Source organism: Centruroides sculpturatus, unplaced genomic scaffold (assembly GCF_000671375.1).
Source record: "Centruroides sculpturatus isolate CEXI.00-Female unplaced genomic scaffold, Cexi_2.0 scaffold800, whole genome shotgun sequence".
Classification (NCBI taxonomy): Eukaryota; Metazoa; Arthropoda; class Arachnida; order Scorpiones; family Buthidae; genus Centruroides; species Centruroides sculpturatus.
Genome location: NW_019385047.1, coordinates 3,655 through 19,168, shown reverse-complemented (window position 1 = coordinate 19,168; position 15,514 = coordinate 3,655). Strand labels below are relative to the sequence as shown.

The window sequence follows — 15,514 nt, the reverse complement described above, 5'->3', positions numbered from 1 at the left end:
GTCATTTATGCTGTTAATCCTAATATAACGGCATATCTATATATTTACTATTTCAATTGTAACATTTTTATTACCATGCTTCCAAACTAATATGTTTGTTTGCAAACTGTATCTTTCATCAGAACATTAATATTTGTCCCTCTGTGGAAGATTACAACATTTGGTGATTTTAGATTTCTTTCCTGTTGAAATGAAATGTTTATGTAATGTTTCTTTCCATTTTGTAGTTGGTTATTATTACTAGAATAGTTATTAGAATATAATTATTACAATTGCAAATAATAACAAACTCTTAATTCTTCTTTTTTAATCTATTTATTTTCTCTTACTTTGGGTATTTTAAAATATTTGTATTTTTATATATTTTATTTTAAATATTTCAAAATAATTGACAAATACAAAGACATTTGGCATTTGTTTCTTTGCAATCTTTCTTTTCAATACTTAAAATTGTTAACATTCTTATTCTTTAATGAATTCTCAAAGTATTTCACACAAATACTACATTGTTCTGTTATAAAGAATGTTTTTAAGATTATCTAGAAAATTGGATTTATCAGTATCTTTCTAATAAAAAAATTGAACAGTGGTGGTGATGATATCTTCTGAATCAAATGAGATGTATCAAAGCATAAACTTTTAATTGTAAAATTTTTATTTTAATAAAATTAAAAATATTTTTCTTTNATATTTTTTTTTTTTTATATAAAATTATAATTTGAAATGAATTATAATTATATAAAACTGATTTTCATTCAATTACATTAAATTTGAAATTTTTATACAGTATATTATCATCAATATAAAAAATTGATATTAAAATATTAACATTTGTATTATTTGATATTATATTGATTGATTTTGTTACATTAATGTATTGGAATCAAATTCTATTCTATTAATTAAAATTATATTAATAAATTGATAAATTATTACCATTGCTTAATGCAATATGATGCTTATTTTATTAATGAAAGATAATTTTAAACATTTTTTAGTAGTATTCAGCTATTTTAATTTTGAATATTTTTACAATTTGATATATAATTTTTTAATAATTAATTATTGATTAGACTGAACTTGGTGAATATTCTCAAAGTCATCCAAGCTTCAAACCTGATACAATTAGATCCGTCCTAAGTAAAGCTGAAAAAGAATTAAAGGATCGTTTCGATGGAAAACCAGACCGACCTCCAAAGTAAGAAATAAATATATATTTTATTTAATGCATTAAATAGAAAACTCCTGTTTGTGGAATAAAATCAATTTGGATATTAATTTAATTGGAAAAATTGTGTGCTATATTAATGTAAACATGATACACACCACTAAATTCCGAAATTGACATTGACTAGTCATGTTTGATTTTGTTGTCTGAAGTGATACTGAATTAGTTACAGGAATGTCATTAATCAGTTCATAAACTTAACATTAACATTCAAATTATCAATGTGTTAATGAAATCATCATTTAAGAAGAACCAGGTTCTAGAGTTCTACATGTAATATCAAACTTAAAAATGTAACTGTACATTGTAATATCAGTTATCCAGCCATTAACATCTAATATGTTCAATAATCTAAATAATCTAGTGTTGCCTTGTCTCATATGAAGAATAGACCTATTATAGATATTTTTATGAGACATTGATAAGTACTGTATCTCTATATACAGTTTGTACATCAAAAATAAGTGTATGAGTTTGTATGTGTGTGATTATTTTATCATAGTTACATGTATGTATTTTTGATGATTATTTTCTACTCATTTGACAATTTTTTGTTCAAGAATCTGGTCACACTGCTCAGTAACATAAATTGGATTACCAAGATCACAAGATATTTTAGTTTTGTGCAGGCTGATGTACCAAAATGTATAATGAGAAGGGCTAAATAAAGTTGTAAATGCCTCATGGATGTAATTTGATCCTGGAATTATCTCAGTATTCTTTTAATAAGGCAACTTAGTATATTCAAGTATCAGTAATTACAGTAATGTTAATGAAACTATAAGTGATTAAAGCAACTTTTTTATTNTCAAAAAATTGAACAGTGGTGGTGATGATATCTTCTGAATCAAATGAGATGTATCAAAGCATAAACTTTTAATTGTAAAATTTTTATTTTAATAAAATTAAAAATATTTTTCTTTACTAGAGAAAGTTATTAGATTTTAAAAAATACATTTTTTGTTGGCACTGTAAAAATATTAATAAATAATAGCATTAATTTGAAGTAGTAAAATTATTCTAATATAAAATGCTAATTTGTAAATTAATGAAGCTGGTACCATAATATATCAATTAATCCAAAACAAAATACTGTTTTCAAGTTACTAAAAAGTTATATTTAATGTGAAACATTTTTAGTCTAATTTAGACCATCCTCAGCATTGAACAAATAAAGTAGAATAATTTTTAGAATTTAATCTGAAATGTTAAAATATTAAAAATCATAATTTCAAATAATTCTGATATTTGTTCTAAACAAATCATTTTTGTTTCACAGTTTTTTGAAAAGTGATATTTGTTGGCACTACTACAATTATTTTGCATCATTTCAAGAAAATGTACTGTTATTTATTTCTTGGAAATAGTTAAACAAGCCATTTTTCTTTTTACAACACATCTACCAGAAAAACAATGAAACTTGGCACCATAATTCTAAATTTAAATTGCAAAAAGTATTTTATTCTGTTTTTGTGTTCAATGTTCAAGATGCCTAAATTAGTCTGAAAAGATTCACATAATTTTTGATAACCTAAAAATAGCAGTGTTTGTTGGATTTAATAAATTGCCCACATATATAGTTATATTTTGTTCAGATGAATAAATTTGTGTTAATTTTTATTCATTCTACCAACTTATAACTCTATATTTACCAATACCTTTTGATAAAGCTCTTTTACAAGCACAACCTACTTCACTCAAAAGCTAGTTAATGTTTTCCTCCTTAAATTATTAATGTCTACTAAATCTTCCTCATAGTAATAGGACTTGTTATACTGGTGTAATCTACCAAAAATGGGAGAATCAGTAGTCAGAGAAATTTTGTTTTAACCTTTTGACTACTAATTCTTTTTTTTTTTTTTTTACGCCAGCATAATAAGTTTTATTATTATAAGGAAGTCCTAGTAGACATTAACAATTCAAAAATAGTTCAAAATCTGTTTTAAAAATCTACATTTAATGACTTAATTTTCACAGAATACATTTTTATTGAAAAATAGTCATTAGGAAAAGTTTTGAAAATGAATAACAGTGGAACTTTGTTTCAGATTAGTGTAATAAGAAAGTTTAAGATTTATTCAACTTATTTTCTAATCATTTAATTTAAAATGGTCATATTAACTTTTTAAACTTCTTCACCAACTATCAAAATCAATATAATATAATTGGAATATTTATTCCTAGATNTCAGAAAAAGTCGTAGGGAAAGCAGTTAAACAAGAAAAACTTTTCTAAATCATTTATTTTATCGTTAGGTATTATTATAATAATAGACAGATGTCATCGTCTCTCGAAATACAATCTTTCTTATTTCGCTGTTGATAGCCCGACACGTGTTCTGCAGACATCTTGTATTTTCTCGCGCGCGTGGGATTGTGGGATCTCTGTTATGACTGGATCTAGTTTCGAGAACTCTCTCGAGTCGTTCGTTTTAGTCGAGATTGAAACGGTCGATGGAGGTTGCACTAGGCGAACAGGGTATAAGGCTCTAGTTTAGTAGTGTTATAGAGTATAATACGTATATTTTAATATATTTTTTAAAAGAAACAGAATCACCGAGAAATGTTACGTGTGTTTAACAACGGGTTCGGAAAACTTTGAAAATGTTAACAACGGGTCCGGCCGAACCTGTGCGAACCCGCTGAATATCACCACTGGGTGTAGGCACCCAATCTGGAGACGAGCCCATCAATAGTCGAGTGGATAAAACCACTGAAAGTGTAGTTAGTTACGGATTTCGCGCCTCACCACCGGGCAGCCCATGAAGAGGTTTCCAGGTTTCTTCACTTGTTTAACACCCAAAAGGCAGTTTCCCAGAAAAAGTCTGGGGACATCCCCTTTGGCAGATCATCGATGTGTTGCGTTGACTTAAGCCATCCATTCAATCCAATAATTTGACAGTATATTCGGAACAATAGACTTCAGATCTTACATTAAACATTATTTGCAGTACTGTTTTGCCGTTTTCTTTCTTTGAAAATAAAAAATTAATCTAATTTATCATCAAAACGATTAACATCTAGGACCTATATCATTATTATAAATCACTTTTAAATTGTTAACGAAATTCTCTTTCATATCATCAGTTGGACTGAAACCAAAATACATCTTAAAATACTTTATTGTATTTTAGTTTACTTTATATTATCTAACAAGATCTGATATCATATCACAAATGAAACCAAAAGTATTGAAAATATAGTTTTTTCTTAGAAAAATATCAATAAAGAAATTTACTTTCACTATTTCTTTCGTCATAATAATAATAATAATTTCGTTAACTTTTCTTGCATTTTCAAATTTACCACAGAATTTACCCAGTTGTTAGAATATTGATCGGGATCAGTTAACTCCGTTCTGTTCAAATGAAAAAAGTTAATCGGATTCAAAGTCTTAATCGGAGTTAACTTTCCTCGTGTAAATGTAGTTCTTTTTTTTAACTTTCTGCCCTGTGGGCACTAAGCGGGACTCTTTTAGCAAGCCCATTATGGGTTCCGCCAGGCCCACAATAGGGCATCTGGGTGGTGAGGGACGGGACCCGACATATCCAGACGGACCCTCCTGAAAAATTCCTGGGAATTTTTCGACCCGTCCGGATTCGATCCTCGGTTCCCCAGAGCGATAGGCTGCCACCTTAATCCCTCGGCCACCCGGCCGTCCGTGTAGTATTAGGGAATTCGCGAGAATCTCTAAGACTTGTTTTTAAAGTACCAGAAAGCTCCTAATTATGTAATTATTATATATTTACTGTTTATGTCAATAAATTAATTTTTGATGTATTGTGATGAGTAATTAGTATTTTCCCGTTCAGTGATTAAGTTAAGACGTTACTTTTTATTTATTAACACCAAGCGCGGTTAGTTAGTTGCTAAGCAAATTAGCTGGAAGATAAGTTGAGTGTTTGATATCGGTTTAAAATCCAGTTGTAACTAAATTTTCCAAAAACAATTTTCACGCGGACACAATAATCCATTGTTTTGATTTCAGTTGTAGATGTGAAACATCCTCAACTGAAACTAAAAAAAAAATCAATTGCGTTTTTGATTTTAACTCGTAATGAAGTAGAAATGAAATACTACAAATAAAACGTTTAAAATTATAATTAACATTTAAGTCTAACGAACTTATTATTATTTTTTTAATACATAAGTGTAGTTATGAGACAATTAATTGGAATCAGAAAAATCGGGATTTTTCCAGGAATTGGGATCAAACAAATTTCACCCTGATTTCCTATTCTTAAAAATGATTCTTCCACATTTTATAAGAAATTAATTATTTGTTTCAGTCAAAGATTCAAAATTATGATATTAACAATTAAATATTAGTTTATTGGAAACTTTCATGTTGACAAAGCAGAGAGTATGTGAGGTTCCATACATGAGGCGACATATGTCAAGTTCAAGTAAAATTAATAAATTTTGAGTGCATTCTATATACATAATAACTTAAATTTTTTCTGGAAATGTTTGNCATTTAGATTTCTGAATTTTATAAATGTAAATTGTCTTCTGTTTACAAAAGCAATTATAAATTTTTTTTCTATTTTTTCCTTCATCCAAAAATTATCAATTAATATTTTAGAATCAGTTTTTTTTAATAGTCAAAGAAGATTCTGCTAGTGTTTTTAAAAGGTATCAGTTAAACGAAGCATAAACTAAAGAGCATCTTTAATATTGTAGAGAAATAATTTCATCCATAAAAGTCAAATACTATTGTACAAAACAATATTTGACTTTTGTTACTGCATGTAACTATTAATACATACATGTATTTTCTCTTCATTTGATTTTACTGTTATCTTCAATACAGCAATTGCTTATTTATTTATTAAAAAATAAGTGGATGAAAGCTCATACTTTAATACAAAAATATTAAGATTTATATTTTCAAAATCATATCAAATACTTTTAAAAATCGATCTTAAAATAATTTTCCTTAATAAACAAATAAAATTGACAAATCTAATTTTTTTAAATTCATGTATATTATTTGTGTGTGTGTACTTTACCATATAATTTTTCATCCACTAATATCAAAAGTATTTAATTTACTGAATTAAAGAACTATTACAAATTATTGAATATGCCAGTTCAAAAGGAAACAAAGTATGTAAGAGAAAATAACTTCAGTTCACAGTTGATGAGTAGTGGAAAGGAATCAAAGAAATAACAAACATAATATTCATTAATGTACATTGTATCCAAAAAATATCTTCACTAAATAGCAATTTTTAACTCATTCATTTAATAGAATTCATAAATTTTTATTAAAATTCTGATTTTCTGATTTCAAAAATCTTGCTTGTATTATATGCATATTGTCTCATCTTAATTATAGCCAAATAAGAAAGAAACCGAGTCTGAAAGTTCAGATGATTCATCTGGTGACGACGATGACGAAGAAGAAGGCTCAGAAAAATCTGGAGAGGATGAAGAATCCGGTTCAGGATCAGATGATTCTGGAAGTGATTCAGATGATGACGATGATGATAATGAGGATTCAGATGAAGAGAAGAAGGTAAGCTCTCTCATATTGACAGCATAAAAGTTAAAATATTTTTATCTCAATTATCAAAATTTGTTGTTTTAGGAAGGTGAAGAAAGTAGTTCTGGTGACTCTGACAGTGATAGTGACAGTGAAAGTAGTAGTGATAATAGCAGTGAATCTGGTTCAGAAAGTGAAAACTGAACTAGAATTGAAGCTGTATTTAAAAATGGCATGCTCACTCCACTGAAGAATTGGTAAAAATTTGTCCTCAGTTTTTATTCCCTAACCACAAGTGCCTGGTTGTATGGCTGAAACTTGGTTAAAAGAAATATATTCAAAACCAAATCACCAAAGAGAATTATTTGATAATTAAGATTTAATGGTAGCAGGGTAAGATCAGGATATCCTATAAAGAAAAAAAACAAAAGCAATGGTTTTCAAATCATTATAAAAAATAATTAATGTTAAAATATTTTAATGTTTATTAAATTTAGATTTTTTTCTGAAATGGATTGTTTTGCCGATAACAATTATAGCGCAGAAAATAANTATTTTTAAATGATTAGCGAATAAAAAATTAGCTTTACTATATTCAAAATTCAATTTTAAAATACATATTTATATAAATGAAAATTTATAATTACAAATTTAGGCTAATGAACAATATAGAGAAAAGTATGCAGCATATGTAAAGAGTTTGCCTGAAGAAGAAAGAATAAAATTAGAAAGTGAAAATAAAAAGGGTGGTAAGAAAAAGATTGTTAATGAAAATACATCATCAGAAAATGATGATAAAAAGACAACTACAAATGAGGAAGAGGAAGATGTCCAAAATAGACCGAAAAAACCTCTATCTGCAATGTTTTACTTTCAACAAGAAAAACTAGATTCATTCCGTGAGAAGAATCCTGACATTTCAAAACAAGAAGTAATGAGACTTCTAGCTAGAGAATACAGTGAGCTACCTGAAAAGAAAAAGGTAAATTATATTAATACTTAATAAATTATATAATACTTAATAAATTATATTAATAAAAAGGTAAATTATATTAATATTATATAATTAGTATTATACATATAACCTATGATTCAATTATATATAACAATAATTATGAACTTAAATTATATACATGGATATTTTTAGGAAAAATATAAAAAGTTAGCTGAAGCAGCTAAGAAACAAAGTAATGAAGAATCAAAGAGGTGATAATTGCTAGTTATTGATTGTAATATATTAACATTTTAAAATTATGATCAGTCAAATAGTATAAATCAAATTTCTAATAAATAGAGAAATAAATTATATATATATATATATATATATATATATATATTGTTTTGTTTTTTAAAATTACAGTAAAGATGAAGTTCATGAAACAGGAAGTCGAAAACCTCAGTTATTTAAGGGAGAGCCAAAGAAGCCTCCACAGTAAGTTATATTGATAAGTATATAGACTTTGATGTAATACTCTCATAAAGTACTAATGAATACTAATGAACAGATCTTTTCTATAAATATTAGAAAACTATTCAGCATTGGTAAAATAATAAGTGTAGGATTTTTGTATGTGTTTCAGACAACACTGTTTAAGTTTGGACTTGTGTATAGATCCTATTACTTTCTATAATTTTTATTGTATGAAGTTCTGTTTTATTATTTGTTTCTGATTAAACTGTTGTTTGTTTTATTAGGAGTGGATACAGCTTATTTACAACAGAAATGCTAGGTGCTGTTACTGATGTTGATGCTAAGAATAGAATGGCTGTGACAGCACAGAAATGGAATGCTTTATCTCAGAGTGAGAAAGATAAATATCGAAAGAAAAGTCAAGAAATGATGAAAAAATATAATAAAGATATTGAGAAGTTTATAGCTGTATGTATTATTCTAAATTATTTACTTTAATAATCTTAAAGTTCCATTAGGTTTTATATATGTGGGGGTTAGATGAGTAACGTTCCTAAGCTGTTAAGAAAATAAATGAGGGAGTGTGGGGGAAACGAGTAAGGGGAGACAACAGTTGGTGATGGCGCAAAAAGGATAAAAGACATTATGACAGAGCATCGTCATTCTATCCATAAGATGGTTTGAAGACGGTTGGAAGATTTAGCTGAATGCTGGATTATTGTTACTTCTATTTCTATCATTAAACCTACAAATTTTGGGGGCTCTGCTGGATATTGAGAGAAATTCATACAAGAACTTTTAGAAGGGCAATAATGGAATTCAGACAAGATGGTGGAGTTAGTGACTCTTTGGTGAACAACAAAGAACTGACTGTGTGTCTAAGGACAATAGGGTGACAGATGTGAAACATCTTAAGTGTGCTGATTTGAAAATTAAACTAGGATGACAGAAATTGAAAACGACAGGTAGCAAGAGAGAGTTGGTACAGAGATTGGAGGCGACACTTTTGATTGAGAATGCCAGAGATGACGATGCTGACGAAAGTGAGGACGAAGATAGTAATATTATGCAATATAAAAATGAGTACTCAGCCAATGTTTACCTTTAGAGATGTTGATGAATTCCTTGAAACGTTCAGTGGTAATGATCGGAAGAATGTCGCTAAGTGGATCTCCAATTTCAAAGACATGGCAGAAATGTGTAACTGGAATGGCATGCAGAAGATAATTTATGCAAAACAACTACTCAGGGGTTCAGTAAGAATGTACGTAAACTATGAACAGTGTGCTAAATCATTGAAAGCATTAAAAGAAACTCTTTGCACCAAATTTTCTCCAAAACTGAACAGTAGGAAGATTCACGAGCAACTTTCAACAGAAGTGAAGCATCAGAGTGAAACTTATCAGGAATATATGTATCAAATGATTGAAATTTCATCATAAGATTGAGAAAGAATTGGTAATACAATATATTATTGATGGAATTCAGGATGAACAAGTAAGTAAAACAGTGCTTTATTTTGCTACTACTTTCAAAGAATTTCAACAAAAGTTGCAAATTTACAAAAACATGAAATCAAGTCATAAGCTAAATGCTAAAATGACAGTGAGATTCAAGAAGCTAAGACATGAGATTAAGCCTAATAATTCTTATGAAGATGAAAGATGTTGCTATAACTGTAGCGGGAAAAACCATGTGAGTAAAAGTTGCCCGGAGAAAGATAAAGGAATGAAATGTTTTAACTGTAACAATTTTGGTCATATTTTATCTCAATGCCCTCAAAATGTTGAGAAAAGAAGTTATGAAGTAAAGGGAAAAGAATTTAAGTCAAAGCCTGTAAAAGAAGTCAAAATAGGAGAAGTGGCTTTACAGCACTTATAGATTTAGGAAGTAATGTGAACTTAATAAGAGCTGATGATTATGTAAAGATGGGTGCACCGAAATTAACTGGAAATTCATTGGAATTTTATGGAGTAAGTGAGCAAAAGAGTTCTATACTGGTAAGTTTTTGGACTGTAGTAATGTTGACGAGACCAATTTTTATTTCCTATAGATGTGGTTCCTAGTTAATTCCTTGCTTATCAGTTATCGTTGGGAGCAGACTTTCTGAAACAAGTTCATATCAGTTTAAAAGAAGGTTGTGTTGAGAAAATTATCAAAGCAAAAGATGCAGAAGTAATCCTTTCAGACGTATACAATATTGATGCTGTGTAGACACTGGTGGTGTTGACTTGAGCCATATCAGTGATGCAAAATATAGAGGAGAGTTTCTAGATCTAATAAAGAACTACAAAGCAGTCAGAGAACAAGAAACGGGGATCAAAATGAACATTATCTTAAAAAAATGATGTTCCAGTTTGTCAACATCCAAGATGGCTATCTGTTAGTGAGAAGGCTGAAAGTTAATAAGGAGATGGAAGAATGGTTACACAAAGCATCTGAACAACCCACAGAAGATGAAGGAATCAGAAGGGATATACCTGAAACAGAGTATAAAAAGCAGTCTCCAGAAAAATCAAAAAAAGCAATTTTTAAGCAAGAAAATATTCCTGAAAAGATGGATTTTGTTGCAAGTTCTCTACACCAGGAAACAGAACCAAGTAAAACTGAAGCTTCAAAACAGGTCAAATTGAAGAAAACAAACATAGTATCATAGCTAGGTGCAAAAATGCACAAAAGGAAGGTAGTGAATTAATGGAGATAATTAATAAGATAGAAATGGAAAAGGCAAATGGTTATGAAGTAAAAAGTGGGATTCTGTACAAGGAAATGGATGGGGAGTCATTAATGGTGGTTCCCTTACAAATGCAAGCCGATATTAGAGTCACAACCAAGGTCACTTTGCCGTTAAGAAAACCGAAGCACTGCTGAAAAGAGACTATTGGTTCAAGAATATGAAGAGTAAAATTGAGAAAGAAAAGGTTCTGTGCTTTGAGAAAGAAAGGGATGAAATTAGAGCAATGGCAAAAGAGAACATTAAGAAACTGCAAGCAGAGAACAGGAAAATGTTTAACAAGAAAAGGAAATACCCCCACCAAATTCTTAGTCAGTGATCTGGTAGCTGTAAGAACACAGTATGGGCCCAGCTTAAAAATCCATCCAAAGTTTTTAGGGCCATACAAAATCAGAAAAGTTTTAAGAAATGACAGATATTTAGTTGAGAAGGTAGTTGATCACGAAGGCCAATGCAGAAGTCTACTTCTGTGTTGGGGATGATGTCAGCTGTCAAGATTGCCGAATGTGGTCGTTAGATGAGTAATATTCCTAAGCTGTTAAGAAAATAAATGAGGGGTTGCTGGGGAGACAAGGGAGACGAGTAAGCGGAGATGACAGTTGGTGATGGCACGAAAAAGAAACAAAAGATGTTACAAATGCCAGAACATCATTGTTCTATTCATAAGACAGGTTGAAGAAGACAGTTGAATGATTATTGTTACTTCTATTTTTATCATTAATCCTACATATATATNTAAATTTACACATAAATTATGTGATTAACATTAAACAATCTTATTTATTGCAACAACTTAAACTATGACACTTTGAATTTCACAGAATCCCTTGCTTTTACAACTGCATTTATTCGTTAATCACTTCTTTTTGCAATGACAGCATGTATAGCCTTATCCCCCACTTTTCGAGCTACCTGCAGCTGCTTCTCTAAGCAATATTTCTTGAGAAGAAATTTCATCTATGGAAAGTAACTTTTCTTTACCAATTATGAACTGATTGTGGGTATAAAGCTGCTTGAGGGTACCCTTTTTATTTGCTAATTTACAAAAGTCAGAGTCTTCTATTCCAACAACAACCGCCAACACATTTTGGGCGTCTGTACGGCTGTGGTGGACATTAGGAACTTGTATTCCTATGGTTTCACCAATTTGAGCAGAAGGAAACAGTGAAGAATTTGGCGACAGACTGTCACCTCTCTGTTGACATTGGCTTCTCAGGTGTCGTTTCGATCTCCACCAAAGCTTATCTGTGCTTGTCGACATACACTGGCGATTGTTTGAATGTATAATAATATAACCAAATATTCAGTCTTTCATTAACGTATCTTGTATGTGTCGACATTCTTTAACTTTGGTCTTTCACAGCTACATATATATATATATATATAAATTTTTGAATTCTAAACATTTTAATCAATTTTACATAAATTAATTTCCTGCATTTTTTATATTTTATTAATTATAGGGTTTATCAGAAGCTGAACGAGAGGAATATTATAGACTTAAAAGTAGAACGAAGGGTTCTAGGTCTGCTGCAAAAGCTGCAAAAGATCAAGCAGCTACAAAACAAGGACAAACCAAGGTATGATTATTTTCATAAAAAGTCTGAATGAATATTGCACAGACTCTTATTGTGGTACACTTTCAATAGACCACACTACTTCATTCACAATAAATGTATGTATATAAAGTATGTATATAAAGAATAGCAATGGATCAACAAAATTTTCATTCTATCAGGTGTATCAAAAGTTCATTGTATTATATTTCATCTTATCATACGGTTTCAGATTCTTTATAAAACAAGTACAATACAAAATATTAAGGTTATCATAACATTGCATAGCAAAATAATTTATTATATTTTGATTAATTTAAAATTTAATGTTTTGTGTAATGAACATTATTATTGAATAGTGAGTGAATAAATTGCATTTGTCACAAAAATATAATTTAAAATATTGATCTTTTGAATAAATCATATATTACAAAACAGTTTCATAATCTTGTTCTCAATTTTGCTGTTCATTGCCAGTTACAAAAGAATTGATCAATCCAGATAAAAATGTCAGATATCCTTAACTAAATTAATAAATGAAACTTCCATTTGATTAATTTATGTTAAATTAATTTCAGGAATATAACAACTACATGATTATATTTTACATTCTTGAATTTATTCAGTTTGACATTGAATTAAACAGTCATTTATATCTGTTATAGACTAGGGCTATATCTTTGACAGCAGCTCAACTCTGATATTTCTTGTTGTTTCACAATATTCCCAGGATATTTTTGCAATTTTTATAAGATGTATTCAAAAAATTGTAATAAAAAATAATAGTAACACAAAAATATTGTTTACTATTAATTTACTATGCATTATTTTAAACACTTAAAATATATAGATGGATGATATTTAAAATAAACTATTTGTATTTCGTGAAGATCTGTATTATCAAGAGTAAATCTTTTAGGTTTCATCATACATAAAATATTTTACTCAACCCGAAAAGAAAAAAAATCTAGAAAATGTAGTTGACATTCATATATATATATATATATATATATATTTTTAACACAGAAAGATTCACTTCAAGTATTAAACATTCTTTTTGATTTCATTTAATTAAATTTCTCTCAGAAATTTGACACAGAAAGCAGTATTACATACTAAATTTTTCATTTAGATTTCTGAATTTTATAAATGTAAATTGTCTTCTGTTTACAAAAGCAATTATAAATTTTTTTTCTATTTTTTCCTTCATCCAAAAATTATCAATTAATATTTTAGAATCAGTTTTTTTTAATAGTCAAAGAAGATTCTGCTAGTGTTTTTAAAAGGTATCAGTTAAACAAAGCATAAACTAAAGAGCATCTTTAATATTGTAGAGAAATAATTTCATCCATAAAAGTCAAATACTATTGTACAAAACAATATTTGACTTTTGTTACTGCATGTAACTATTAATACATACATGTATTTTCTCTTCATTTGATTTTACTGTTATCTTCAATACAGCAATTGCTTATTTATTTATTAAAAAATAAGTGGATGAAAGCTCATACTTTAATACAAAAATATTAAGATTTATATTTTCAAAATCATATCAAATACTTTTAAAAATCGATCTTAAAATAATTTTCCTTAATAAACAAATAAAATTGACAAATCTAATTTTTTTAAATTCATGTATATTATTTGTGTGTGTGTACTTTACCATATAATTTTTCATCCACTAATATCAAAAGTATTTAATTTACTGAATTAAAGAACTATTACAAATTATTGAATATGCCAGTTCAAAAGGAAACAAAGTATGTAAGAGAAAATAACTTCAGTTCACAGTTGATGAGTAGTGGAAAGGAATCAAAGAAATAACAAACATAATATTCATTAATGTACATTGTATCCAAAAAATATCTTCACTAAATAGCAATTTTTAACTCATTCATTTAATAGAATTCATAAATTTTTATTAAAATTCTGATTTTCTGATTTCAAAAATCTTGCTTGTATTATATGCATATTGTCTCATCTTAATTATAGCCAAATAAGAAAGAAACCGAGTCTGAAAGTTCAGATGATTCATCTGGTGACGACGATGACGAAGAAGAAGGCTCAGAAAAATCTGGAGAGGATGAAGAATCCGGTTCAGGATCAGATGATTCTGGAAGTGATTCAGATGATGACGATGATGATAATGAGGATTCAGATGAAGAGAAGAAGGTAAGCTCTCTCATATTGACAGCATAAAAGTTAAAATATTTTTATCTCAATTATCAAAATTTGTTGTTTTAGGAAGGTGAAGAAAGTAGTTCTGGTGACTCTGACAGTGATAGTGACAGTGAAAGTAGTAGTGATAATAGCAGTGAATCTGGTTCAGAAAGTGAAAACTGAACTAGAATTGAAGCTGTATTTAAAAATGGCATGCTCACTCCACTGAAGAATTGGTAAAAATTTGTCCTCAGTTTTTATTCCCTAACCACAAGTGCCTGGTTGTATGGCTGAAACTTGGTTAAAAGAAATATATTCAAAACCAAATCACCAAAGAGAATTATTTGATAATTAAGATTTAATGGTAGCAGGGTAAGATCAGGATATCCTATAAAGAAAAAAAACAAAAGCAATGGTTTTCAAATCATTATAAAAAATAATTAATGTTAAAATATTTTAATGTTTATTAAATTTAGATTTTTTTCTGAAATGGATTGTTTTGCCGATAACAATTATAGCGCAGAAAATAAGAATCATGGATAAGCTGTAGAATCTCAATTAGGATTTTAGAATTTTACTTTTTAAAATCATTCCCAGAAAAATAAAACGAAAAGTAAGTTTGTTGTGATGTTTTATTAATAAGAAATAAAATGTAGAGCCAATGCCAAAATTGTTCCTATCCCATTTAAAGTTTAGATTTAGTATAGGTTGTAAAATTAGGGAAAGAGAAGTAGATAATGTCGTCAATTTGATAAACAAATAAATGTTTTGTTTTGGTTTTCTTTTATATATATTTGTTAAAAATTTATTTACTCCTAAATCTTATTGCTAAAAACTGAAATTGTATATACAATATACATATATCTACAAAATTTTCTTTTGTTAGTTATCAAAATTGTAGGTACAAAAAAATGATTTTTATAGCATTTCTAATTGCA

At 28.5% G+C, this 15,514-nt stretch overlaps 1 protein-coding gene across 1 annotated transcript in view; it reads left to right on the top strand.

Annotated features, from left to right (window-relative positions):
- The window catches only part of LOC111633876 (nucleolar transcription factor 1-like), an 83,202-nt gene extending 68,380 nt beyond the window's left edge, over positions 1–14,822 (top strand). The window contains exons 8-19 of the mRNA XM_023378512.1: positions 1,074–1,198; positions 5,557–5,590; positions 6,569–6,748; positions 6,821–6,908; positions 7,213–7,232; positions 7,371–7,697; positions 7,863–7,921; positions 8,076–8,147; positions 8,411–8,594; positions 12,324–12,440; positions 14,409–14,588; positions 14,661–14,822. Coding sequence (XP_023234280.1) covers positions 1,074–1,198; positions 5,557–5,590; positions 6,569–6,748; positions 6,821–6,908; positions 7,213–7,232; positions 7,371–7,697; positions 7,863–7,921; positions 8,076–8,147; positions 8,411–8,594; positions 12,324–12,440; positions 14,409–14,588; positions 14,661–14,759 — 1,485 coding nt within the window. The 3' untranslated portion in view covers positions 14,760–14,822. The remainder of the gene's footprint in view (positions 1–1,073; positions 1,199–5,556; positions 5,591–6,568; positions 6,749–6,820; positions 6,909–7,212; positions 7,233–7,370; positions 7,698–7,862; positions 7,922–8,075; positions 8,148–8,410; positions 8,595–12,323; positions 12,441–14,408; positions 14,589–14,660) is intronic.
- Positions 14,823–15,514: the final 692 nt, after the last annotated feature.